Consider the following 12,608-nt stretch of genomic DNA (forward strand, 5'->3'; position numbering starts at 1 on the left):
CATTCCAGCTCAGGCCATTGCCTGGCTTAGTATATTTTTCTTACATTATTATTTGGCTAGGACTCTTGTAGAGGTTCTACGTGTCCTCTGTAACACATGAAAAAAACTGTGTGCCTTTATGTACCAAAAGGATTTAGTTGGAATCTCTGAAGCTTTTGCAAGTCTTCAGGAGAAAGAAAAGATTTCTGGAGGTTTATGTTGTCAGGGGCTGGCAGTTGTCTCCTTTCAGTATTCAGGACAATGTAAATTAATCCTTTCCCCTCGAGGAAGGCATTGTGGTTCTTACTGCCTTCAAAGGCTGCAGCTAACTGCCTGCACAGGCAGCCACTCCAATGGAAAGCCTTTTGGGTTTTTTTCAGTCACTGCATCTTGCGCAGTGTGGAAGAGCTGTTGAGGATGAATATGTGTTGGAGTAATTGCAGTGTTTTATGTGAACAACAACAAAGCTTATGCTTTCTTACATCCAGAGCTATTGTGCAAAGGTCTAATTTCTTTCTATCTCCTTGGGGGGAGGATAGTGGGTGGGGAGGCAGCACATCTGCAGTGACTCGTAGATGATAGAACCTGGGGCGGGGAAAATGGAAAAAGTACAATTTCCTGGTATGATTTCCACAAAACATTGTTGAACAATGGATGTTGCACCTGTGGCATTGTGCAGATACTTTATGGAAATGGCTGCATTGTTCTGTGTCCATGTGAACTGCTTCCCATCTCAAAATGGGCAGATTCTCCCCTCTCTTTCTCTCCCAATGAAGGTTTGGGGAGCATGGAAAAATCACTTTCATTTTAATCTTGGTCTGGCTATGAAATTTAGTGCAGTTAATGAAGAACAGAGATAATAAGACAGGTTAATGTCTCATGGGAGTCTCCCTGGTTGTTTCCTACCTGGAAACAAAGTTCTTCCAAGGCCTAGAACAACTTCTGTTCTCATTCAAAGTTCTGTTCAGATGATTATAAGAATCTCTTTTTGGTGTGTCTTCTACATGGTAGTTGACATGGAGACTGTTAGCCTGACACTTTCAAAAGTTACTGTGTTTCACCTCAGTTGCCTTTATGAAACTGCTTAGCAGTAGTGAGGATTGGGTGAATTCTGCCTAGGAACAGCTTCTCGCTGCTTATGCTTTTGTATGCCCAGACTGAATGCAAGTATGGGAAGGACAAAGACTTTTCAAAAAGCTACAGTGCAAGTAGATCATTGTCTGGTCTGTAATGGTTATTTTCTTGGATGTACATCAGTGACAGACTCGTGCTAGCATGTGCCTTCAGTAGAGGTAGATTTCTTACAGTAATGCTGCTGTGAGGCATAAGTCTTATGCTGGGCTTCTGCATAGGTGATAGCATCAGCTTTGGAAATAGATTAAATTACACCTTTGTTTATGCCAACTTTGTAGATTTCAGAGATACTGCACTCACATAACAGAAAGCAACATGTAATGCACATTTGCCCTTGGTGAATAGCAGGGAGAAGACAACTGCTGTTTGTCCATCACTTCCTTGCATGCTGTTGTCATGATAGCCTTTATGATAGACTGCAAATGGGTTTATTGTGCATTTGATAGCTGTGGGTAGTCATGCATTTCCAACTACCTGTTTAAAAGTATGTTTCAGTCTGCTCTGCCTTTTGTTCTGTTTCCTACTCCAATTGAGTTAACATCCAATGAAAATAGGTGGGTTTATTGCATAGATAACTGACCTGCTCCTTCCCAGAAATGATGGTGGCAGGTCACATCTCTCCAAGACAGAAGCTGTTTGGAAAGTATTACAGCTTTCATAGTAGGAAGCAGCAGAGTATGGAACTCACTGCTCTTGCTGGAATGTATCTCTGCCTCTCAGATATTTTCCCCTGCCACCAAGCCTGTGACGATATCCACAGCCTTTCTCTAGGATTACTTTGTTTGGTGGCTTGGTGACACTGTGGCATCTTTGGGAAAACAGTCATGTGGTTGAAGTTTTTATATGGAGCTTCAAGTGAAACAGCAGAAGCAGTGTGGCTTAAGGCCAAACCTTCCATCATCTAGCACTGTCACCTGTAGCCGGGGGATGGTGAACTGGAGTTAGTTCACTTGCAGCTGGCTCTGGGGGTGAGAATTGCTGGGAATTGTGGTTACTCCACCTAAGCCTCAAACAAAACCACTTAATTCACTCTCTTCTCAGGGGTGTTTGTTGTGGCTCCTTGAACGAACTGCTTAGCAACACCCAGAGCAAATCACGTATTTATTTTCATACGTGCCAAGTTGGTGTTGGCACAGAGCCTGTAAGTTGCTTTAGGACTTGGTTGCATTGTGTTTGCCTGGCTCTTTAATTGTATGCTGCTTTGGGCAAACCTTTTGTTTACTGCGCTTGGTGGTGCTCTGACATGCTGTAAATAAAATACATGCCCTCATAGGCTCTCTGCCTCCTCGCATTGTGCCCGCAAGATGGGCTGCCACTTAAAGCCTTTCTTGAGGCGAGTTTCTCCCAATTCTTGGGAGATCCAGGCCAGCTGACTACATTTTTCCTTGATCGTGTTAGAGAAATGCTGCTAGTGAGGCTCTTGAGGTGGGAGAAACCAAGTCTTCCCCTCAAAGTTCCCTGCTTCAGTGCTTTCAGCACTGTGAGCTGCTTGCCTACGGCTGACTGAAAAGGCAGTGCATTGCAGCAGTTCAACCACTGCATTGACACGGGATGTAGCAACGGCCAAAGGATTTTTGCTGTTGAAATCCAGAGCAGCCACTTGCAGGAGCGGCTTGCGCGAGTGGCGCTGCAGCAGTGACAGAACCGGGTGCCCCCTGGCGCCCCGGGGCAGGGCAGGAGGGGGCAGCAGACCCCTTCCCTGGTCCTGCCCTGAGCACCCCGCGCCCGCGGCTCTGAGGAGCACCGCCCCAGCGGGGGCAGCGCGGGCGGGCGCGGGCGGTCTCGGCCTGCGCCTCGCCCTGGCGCGGGTCGCTGCCGGCAGCGGTGAAAGAAAGGGGGGGCCGCTCGAGCGCCGGCAGCCGCTCTCTCCAGGTCGTTTATGAGCAGCCACGGCCCCGCGTTGGCCCGGGCCGGCCCCCGCTGTCTGCGGAGCCGCTCGCTGCGCTTGTAACGACGGCGGCTGCGCCGCGGCGGGCGGGCTGCGCGGCGGCACCGAGCGGCGCGGCGGCGGCGTCTCCCGGCCGCGTCTTTCCGCGCCGCAGGCGAGTGGGCGGTGCGGGGCCTCTGCCGGGAGCAGATGGGGTGGCGGAGTGCGGGGTGCCGTCGCGCCGGGAGGACCCCGCGGACGAGCACCTGACGCGGCTGGCGACGGCTCGGCTGCGAGCGGGCAGCCCTGACATGGCGAAAGCTCCGCGCCCAGGTGAGAGCTGAGCCTGCGCCGCGGGGCGGCCGTGAGGGGGCGCGCGGGGCGGCTGTGAGGGGAGCGCCGGCTGGGTGCCCGCCGTCGTCCCACCGGGCAGCGAGGGCAAACTTCTGCGAGTGAGGCGTAGGCGCGTTTGCCCTCCTCATCTTTTCTGAACGGGGTCTGCTCTGCCTCCGGCGGCGGCGGGAGTGCCGTGCGGGGCCGCAGGGGCATCGCGGGCGTCCGCCTCCCTGCTCTCCTCCTCGGTGCCGGGCCGGGAAGGGTCTCTGCGGCTGCCGCCTTGCGGAGCCGGTGCTCGCTGCCGACTGCTCGGAAGAAGCAGGCTGGGACGCAGCGGCCCAGGGCTCCGCTGAAATCATAAGGATGTGCGGGCGGGGAAGGACTTGCTGAAAGGAAAAGGCAGATACGTGGTCTCTCCTGAGGGCTCGTGCGTTTTCACTCATGCTTCCTCTGAGGTCGGAGCAATTTGGAGGGGTGGGCTGGGACTGGGGCCGGAGGGCTTGGGGAGCTCGGCAGCAAAGCCCTGGTGCCCCGGTGCCAGGTGGCAGCAGCAGCCCTGCACCAGGTGGCACGTACTTGGTGCATAAATGGCCAGTGCCAGCTGGCAGAACACGAGAAATCTCTTGCTGTTGCAGAAGTGGTTTTCTTCTAGGTTGCATGCAGAGCCTATTGCTTTTGAAGGTGAAAGGCCTAACTGCTGTGGCTGGATGGCTGCTGGTCTGTACATGAAACTTGCCTGGTGTCTGGTGCCAGTTCTTGGCACAGCTTTGTAACAGCATGGTAATGTTAAAGCTAAACGCAAAGATTTTGCCCAGCAGTGTTTATTTTTTTCATTATTCCCCCAAAATAGGCAGCCCAGAGGTGTAGCACTCAGGAACGCAAGAGCATCAATAATTTCAGTAGATGCAAATACAGCACTGAACTAAATGGTTGTTTTCCATCTTTGGAAGATGAAGAAATAATCAAATGGGCAAAAAGTCTTACTGATTTTTCATTGGTGTTGGTGTGCTTTAAAAGCTTTAAAAGCAAAGTTTCTTTTAACTTTGATAGGAAAATAGGGGAGTGTCTCTTTCACTTTCAGTAGTATGTGAGTAATGTAGCCTGCATATATAGCTTGCTGGTTCAAACACAGCTTTGCACAGGAATTTTAAAGGATGGTGCTTCTCTTGGATGTGATTCCACTCACTTTGGTAGACAAAATATGGCTTGATGTGAGCTTTGTGATGCTGTCACTACTCTATATTGTAAAGAAAAGCAAGAATTTACTGTTCACAAAGGAGCTCTGGCAGAACACAGCTGGGTTAGGAGCCGGGGAAATGTGCTGCTTTTGTAGATTGAGCCCGCTGAGTTTATCCGTGTGAGCTGGAATAGGCACAAATATGGAAATGTTGTGGCTCTTTTGCTTGTGTGTACCCTGCCTTGCAGCCCCTGTCAGCACTGTAGCCTTGTCACAAATACAAAGGAAAATACAATGGCACATGCCTTCAAAGGGCTTTTAGAGGTGGTCGACTCCACTCCTTTGAGCCAGATCTCACCTAGTGGAGTCCAGATCTTAAGCACTTGGAACAGTCCCTGCACAGAAATGCTTGGATGTTTGCAGGATTGTAGGTTGCAAACCCACATAGCAGCAACTGCAAATCACTGCCCGACACGTCCCTGTGGGGGTGGTGTGGGATCTGTTCTTCATCTCCTACTTCATTTTTTAACAGACAGCAGTGACTTAAAAATGCCAGATCCTCCTCAGAAAGCCAAGATTTCTGCGCTGTGAAAGTAGACTCTTTCAGATGTGATGCAGGCAGTCCACCTACAGTCGTTGCAGGAAAAGGTTAGAGAATATTCATATCTTCTCTGGTTTTGGGGAGTGAGTTTGGAGGAGGTGATGATACTGCTAAGAGGGAGGGTTAAGTTAGTTTCTGTGTGGGAAAGCTGGCATCTGATTACAATGGCATCTGAGGCATCAAGAAACAGCTCTTCAGAGATACACCACATTTACAGGAAAGCTTGATCTAGGATTTGGAGCCTGAACAGCCTTGTTGAATCTCCTCTCTCCCTCCAACTCACCAGTAATCCCATAAAGTGCAAGACTGGAAATGTCACTGGACCTTAAAACAGGGGCTTAAATGTCTGCGTGGCTTGGTTTCTTGATCTGTTTCCTGTACTTTAAGCAAATATATGCCTCTCCTTAACATCTGCTGCAGAACTGCCAGCTGAAGGATGTGTGAAGTAGGTAACCAGGGTCATGTCACTGCTGAATTGCTATGAGATGAAAGACTGAGTGAGGAATGGGAGAGAGGAGTTGGTTATATTGAGTACTTCTGACCAGAGTGGTGTCTGGACTGTTCCTTGAGTTAGCTTTTTTTACTTGGCTTCTTGACAAGGGAACCTGCATTTTGTGTGGACTTTCTTCTGCATTTAACTATGTCTTTGCTCTCCTTTTGATATTTCTCTAGTGACTGATGCAGCCACAATGAGAATAAAGAGAACTCTTGACCCTTTCCCCTTTTCTTCCCTATCCCCCTTGGCCTTGTGCGCTCTCTCTCTCTCTGTGACTTCCCTCTTGCCTCCCTCTTTATTTTTTCTCTCTCTGCCCCTTTGGTTTCACACTTGTGTAGGCCTTCCACTCCGTTGCAGCGGGTTTTGTTTTGATTTCAGCTGATTTCTGTTCCAGTCACTTCTACAAATTCATTGTGTGACTTTGGATGGGTTCTGTGTGGCCCTGCTGGCAATGATGGCATATATGGTTGTTTTTTTCTGGTGGCCTGTGCACAGGTGAGGGCGTACTTTGAATGTACTTCAGGTTTTGCTCTGGAATAACTGAGTGGAGGATCAGCATCTGTCTCTGTCTTGCCTGAGCTCCTGAGTCTGAAGGAGTGCCTCCAGTAGTTAAATTCACATCTTTTTAAAGTACATCTTCAGTTATACATGTGCCAAAGAAGAACTAAAACATAACTGGAAAATAATGGTGGGTAATTTTGGCCTCCACTAAGCCTTAACTGTGGAATCACTAGGTAACACCGTGTGGGTAGCTCAGTTCAATCACTTAATGGGTAGGCAGGAAGCATCTGAAACCAGCAGAACAGAACGAAGTAGTATTATGCAGCAGCAGTCAATTGCAACAGCAAAGGTCATTCCTTCTACGCAGCATCTCCTTCCAAATGGAAAAATGACTTGTGCTTTTTAATTTTATTAGGAAAATCACCCCTGAATTCAAAATGGTCACAGTTCTAAAACAAGTTTTGACAAGTGGAACTGTTCTAATCTGTGCAACAGAGTCTATTTTTTTATTATTTTTTTAATTGAGATTAATTCAATTTTCGATACTTTGCTGTGTAAAAGACTTGAGTTTTCAGTAGCTGTGAGGACACTGGGTGCTATTTTGTCTCTGCAAACTAGGTTGGTGTGGTAGTAGTATTCAGGAGTGCTTTTTATGTGGTTGCTTGTCTGTGGCATGTGCTCGTGTCTAGGCTTGATTGGCGAACGCTTATTAACCAAGTAGAAGATGTAGTGAACTGCTGGGCCTGCTGCAAAGCTTGAGATCTGTAATACTATGACAGTGACATGAACCTTACTGAATTAGTTTTGCAGGAAAGCCCACTGCTGTAATCACATCCAATGAAAACCGCTGTTCTTATCCCAGGCTGCTTGACTGCATCTTCCTGGAGGGTCGGGTACAAGCATAGTCTGGATGGTCTGTTGGACTAGCCTGTTGCATGAGTGATATTGTCAGTGCACAAGGGGCTGGTGTGACAGGTGTTCAGATCAACCTGCATTCTTTCCGTCTGTCCTGTTTGCCTGAGTATGTAACCATTGTTAAGGAGAAGAGGGCCTTTATGAGATGCTGGAGTGGTTCTTAAACTGATGCTTCTGTGCCTACTGTTCTGCTACTCTGCCCTCTCACAAATATGTTTCAGGTATAAAAATAATTGCTGTTTCATTCCCAGAGCATTTGTGCTGATCCTGCCGGTGAAGTTCCGCTGTAAACAGTGATGACTTGAGTTGTGGTTTTCTTTTTCAGCTGCAGTCAGTGTTTGTAAAAGCTAATTCAAGCTGAGGAGAAGGCAGAACCAGTGAAGAAAGGTAGCATGGCTGTGGTTTCACAGCAGGGCTGGGTTTTCTTGTTGGTGCATTTGTAAAATTATTTTTCAACTCATTAGATCCAATGGTGTCTTGGCAAAAGTGCTGTCCACCAGAGGACATAATTTCCGCAGGCAAAAAGTTCCTTCTATTTTACAGAAGGTGTTACTGTGCTCTGCACACATCTCATCTCCACATGGATTGCACCTGAAGATCGGGGGCCTACTGTGTGTGGTCTTGGTTTATTCTAAGTAGAGGTAATGCCAGTTACTGCAGTGGAACAATTAGATGCCTTTTCTTTCTCCTGACTTGATGGGCATTTTAAATAGGAGCTTTGCATAATAAGTAATACTGAAATAGCATTTTTGGTACTGGTAGCAGAGCATGCGGAATTACTGAGTGACAGTGGTGACCCCTTCTTCTGTCTTACGATGCTTGAGATTTACAGGATGAGTGGGTTTTGGACGCCAGACCTTTTAAAATTGTATAGGGAAGTGGTTAAATTTAAGTCAGAAATCAGCATTAGCTATTCAATTTTCAGAGGAAGACCTTTGTTTTTTCAAGTGCTTTTCAGAGCCTCTTAGGCCTTCCTTCACTTGTCTGCTTTTCTGCTTCCATTTCCTTAGTTCTGAGAATGTTGGCTACAGACCAGCAAGGTCACTTCAATTTGTCTTGTGTTCTCTGTCTTCCCCCCATTAGAAACACCCCTCAGGTCACATGGAATGAAGTGTACTCATGCATTGCTTAATTGTTATATCGCTGTCAGTTTGTCACATTTATTTAAAAAAAAAAAAAAAAAAAAAAAGGCACCTTTGGAAAGAATTTGGGTTTATGCCTCCTGACCAGGAGAAACTAGACCCAATCTGTCTCTTATATACACTTTACTGGTGTTTGTGGGTGAAAGCGGAATTGGCCTTTCCCGTGGCTGTTCTGCATCTTTGGTCTGTATGTGGATCATATCAGAGACTGCATGATCATACTAGTTTTTTTCTTCTTTGAATGGATAGCATTAGAAGCTGCTGATAGAGTGGGAACCATTTCTTCTGCAGTTTGCTGGAACTATGTACAGTCACTAAACAACAAGGATGAAATCTGCCTCACATCTAAATTTGGATGACATCTGCAGAGGTACAGTCTGGCTTGCCCTCACACAGAAGTAATAGTGTCACATAACAGGACATGAAACTATTTGTGTAGCTGTTCTTGTTCAAGAACCTGTATGTTCTTGGGAAAAGGATTTTCTTTTTTTTCCTTTTAATTTGCAAATGAGGGTCTGAGTGGCTGAATGTTCTTCAGGGATGAGTTTAGGCACTTATTTAAGTGGGGGGGGTCAGTTAGCTGTTTTACTGTATATCACAAGAGGATGCAACTGATGGTATCTGCTTCTCTCACCCTTATGGAAACTACTGCTGTACAGAATATAGTTTCATTTTTCATTCTTATTTATATGTCTTAGTGCTAATGAAATTAATATCTTACATGGGTAAATTGGCTAATGAGCATATTATACATCTAAAAATCTTACTTCAACTGAATCTTTTTCAACAACATTCAGAAGTAACTTTGCTTTTAATTAGCAATTTATATAATGAGAGCTACTGTGACATTGATGTGTATTGTGAAATATGGTGAATCGCAAACCCAGGTCTAGTATATCCATGATGTGGAAAATGGTTTTCTGTAGGTCTTGCGAGAGTTGTTTTCATGCAGGTAAGTGATAGCATCAGCCACAGGAAAATTGAAATGCGGAATGATTTAATGCAGGGAAAATCAAGAGAGTGCTTTTCAGTGTTGCATTTTACTCATGCATCACATCACCTCATCTCATGTCACCAGGTCACAGATGCAGCAAAGTACTAATGGAATTCTAGCTGTTCTTTGTTGAACAAAAAAAGCAAGACTTTTTTACAGAAGAAAGTCACTGATTGTGTGATTGATCTTAATTACAATTGATTACAGTTAGTGCTAGCCTAACTAGAGAATTCATCTTCTGTGCATGGTGCTGCAAGATGGCTCTGCTTTTGCCTTCCCCCTTGATGTTGCTGTGGCTGTGTGCTCAGGGTAAGCTCTGAGTCACCTGCTCTGTTACAAGTGAGTGTTGCAACCTGCAGTACTACACAAAAGAGAACAGTTTAGGTAGGAAAATTTGCTTCTGCTTCTGGAAGAAAAGCACCCATGCATTTCTGTTAACTCTCCTGCCACTTGGAGTTGTTCCCCTTGTATCCCACTGTCAGACTGTCGTGCTGCCTCAGCAGCCCATGGAAACTACTACATTTGCTTCTAGTTCAACTATTGTGACTGGCAAATTAGTGATGTAGTGGGTTTCTGTTAAAGGCATTGCATTTCTGCTTGGTTTCCCTTTCTGTCCTCAGAGATTGTGATGCTGAATAACTGAAATGAAATGTAAGTTACTGCCCTGCTTGCAAAAAAATGCTGAAATCTGGCTAAGAACCGGTCAACAAATACGATAAAGTTTGCTGACACAGAAGCATCAAGTGTCATTACCAAAGAGTTAGCCTGTATTTTGAAGTAGGGCTGGTCCTTTCATTCTCTGAAACAAAATAGTAAATGAAAATACACAGCAGTTTACACTGTAAATCAAATCAGTGAGGCCAGGCAATGCCAGTGTCTAATGCAATCAAGAAATGTTAATAGAGTCCTATTAAGGTGGCTAATGCTAATCTGTTGGCACAGGAGGAAGCAGACTCGGTAAGACATTATAATGTATTAGGGCAATGCAGTGCAGTCCAACCAGCAGATAGATGTAGATGTGAAGAACTGCTGCAGTGGGTTTACGCAGACTTGTGCTGCTAACTGTGGCTTTGTTTAAGCTTCTTCTAAATCTAGAAGTATTCCTAGTGCAATGTAATAAAACTGATGCTCCTAAGGGCTTTTCTTACAGCCAGGATTTATACCTGGAGATTTGTGACACTTCTTTCTGCCCTCCCTTTGCATTGTGCGTCAAACTCCAATGCCGCTGGAAGCATGAGCTTTCTTTGTGGGGCCGGTGCTTTTACTGATTTCCAGCCAGGCCAGATTAAGTAACACTGGATGGTATTGGTTAGGGAAGTACTCATGGTTTTTTGAGTTTTCAACTGGAAGTGGTAGTGCAACCACTGGCATTCTTTTCCCTGGTCAGAGATGCATTTGCATTTACTTCCATTCTCCATGGGCAACATGCTGTGGTTGAGGCGAACGCCTTAAAGCTGTCATGTCAGCATTGGCTCCGTGGCTGAGAGAAAAGGCAATTTCTGCTCCTGGACAGAGGCCTACTTAGATGTATGAAATGTTCCTGGAAGCCACTGCATCCAACACCAGGGAAGAGCAAATCTGGGAAGTGAACAGCTTTCCATGTTTTACTACTGCTTGTAAGCATAAATTACTAGTGAAATTTAAAAGTTAACAGATTTGAAGAGAAGCTTTGAATATTGTAACGGCCCAGAATGGGAACAATCAATAGGTGCAGCAAATGTCCTGAAACTCCTTATAGCTATTTACCTGTGGGTCGTGTGTCTTGCAGCACTGTGGTGCTGGCACTGAGATTCAATACTGCTGCCTTTGTTTCTTCCCATGTTTTAGTGATTTTAGAATTCTACGACTTTTTAACTTTTTTTTTTTTTTCAAATCTGTACTGTGTCTTTAATGAAAATCTCGGTAGGCAGGTGTCAAGACTTCGATGCCTTTGCCATGCAGATGATAGTTCCTTTAAGACTTGGGAGCTTGATAGTGTGTGACCAACAGGATGTGGATTGGCAGCATTGCATCTACTGCATCTTTAATAATGGTCGGTGCAAACTGTTGCTGTGCTCTTCCCAGCAGAGCATTTTCTTCTTTTTCCTAAAGTATCTTCAGTCGCTTTCCATGAGTTGCAGATGCTGATTTTTTGCATATGGCTTGACAGTAGGTACAGTCAGATACTTAGCACAGTAGTTGCATCTGTCAAGCGTTGTTTTCCAGCAGTCCCTCAGGTAAGTTCTTTTAGTCTTGTAACAATCCAGAGTTCTTTCCAAAAAACCATCAGGTTCTCTTACTAGGGTTTCTACAGTTTCAGAGCAGCTTCTCCATTCAGCTTCCAGCTTCTGCATCGGAGATGGGGAACGGTGACATCATCATCTTTTGTTTTTTCAGCTCTGCATAGTCCTCCTTTCTAGCCTGGTGCTTGACCATTCTCTGATAGTTGCTGGCCTAAAAGAAAGCATGAAAGGGTGCAGGAAGGGATGGCACAGTAGAACAGGGCATGGAAGAGTCCTCCTTTGTGAGGAAATTGGAAGAAGATGGCTTGCTTTGTCTAGCAAAATCAAAGCCTGATTTCATTGCTGTGGATTAGGTTGGTGAGTGGCCAGGGTGCTAAAGAAAAGGTACTGAAACTGATGTTGACTGTAAACCAAGTGTTTGTAGAGCAGCCAGGAATGCATCAAGACAGAAAATAAGGAAAACGTTCTGGATTGGCAGAGTAACAACATGCTGTAAGAGCCTTCCAATCAGAATGATGAGGCAATCCTGTCCCTCATGTCTTTTTATGAGAGAACTTGGGCAAGTTAAACAAATTTTCTATTGTGGTACCATGTGAGCATGCTTGATAAAAGATGCATTTCAGCCTTATGTTCCTACAACTGTTGTGTTCAGCACACCTTGGCTGATGGTGTAACAGTTCATCTCCAGTACATCAAGCAGGGGAAATTTTTTTTTTTTTTTTTTTCCGTCCCCACCCACTCTGTCAGTGGGCCTAAAGGTAGAAACTGTCCCAGCTGATAGTTGAACAAAGTCTGCCTTTTTTGTTGTTCTTTAATGAAGGAATAAGAATGAAGAGTGCTGAAGAGAATATTCTGCCTAGCACATTGCATTTTGGAGCATTGTGTCCACCTTGGAGTGGGCTAGAGCTGGCTCTGTTGGATACTGAGGAAGCTTCTGGCCCCTTCTTACAGAAGCCACCCCAGTAGACCCTCAGCTACCAAAACCTTGGCACATAAACCCAATACAAGTTCATAGCTTTCTCTAGTGTAAATGTAGATAAACTCTTTGACATTGGGATCAGAGCTTAGACAGTTGAGCATAAAGGGCAGGAGTCCCTAGCGCAGTTGCTACCATCAGCAGAGTAGAAAAAACTGTAGAGAACAGCTTTTGATTCTGACAAACTCTGCATAACTGTGCTATCTTCTGCATCCCATCATGTTGCTAACCATGAAATCTGGCTGAGCTGCGCGACTCTGCTGATGAT

General features: G+C 45.6%; 1 protein-coding gene across 1 annotated transcript in view; it reads left to right on the top strand.

The window, feature by feature from the left end:
• The first annotated feature begins 3,174 nt into the window (after positions 1-3,174).
• Positions 3,175-12,608, top strand: part of PITPNM3 (PITPNM family member 3) — a 121,141-nt gene continuing 111,707 nt past the window's right edge. The window contains exon 1 of the mRNA XM_080398005.1: positions 3,175-3,313. Coding sequence (XP_080254131.1) covers positions 3,292-3,313 — 22 coding nt within the window. The 5' untranslated portion in view covers positions 3,175-3,291. The remainder of the gene's footprint in view (positions 3,314-12,608) is intronic.

This window comes from Falco punctatus (genome assembly GCF_963210335.1).
Source record: "Falco punctatus genome assembly, chromosome: 1".
Lineage (NCBI taxonomy): Eukaryota > Metazoa > Chordata > Aves > Falconiformes > Falconidae > Falco > Falco punctatus.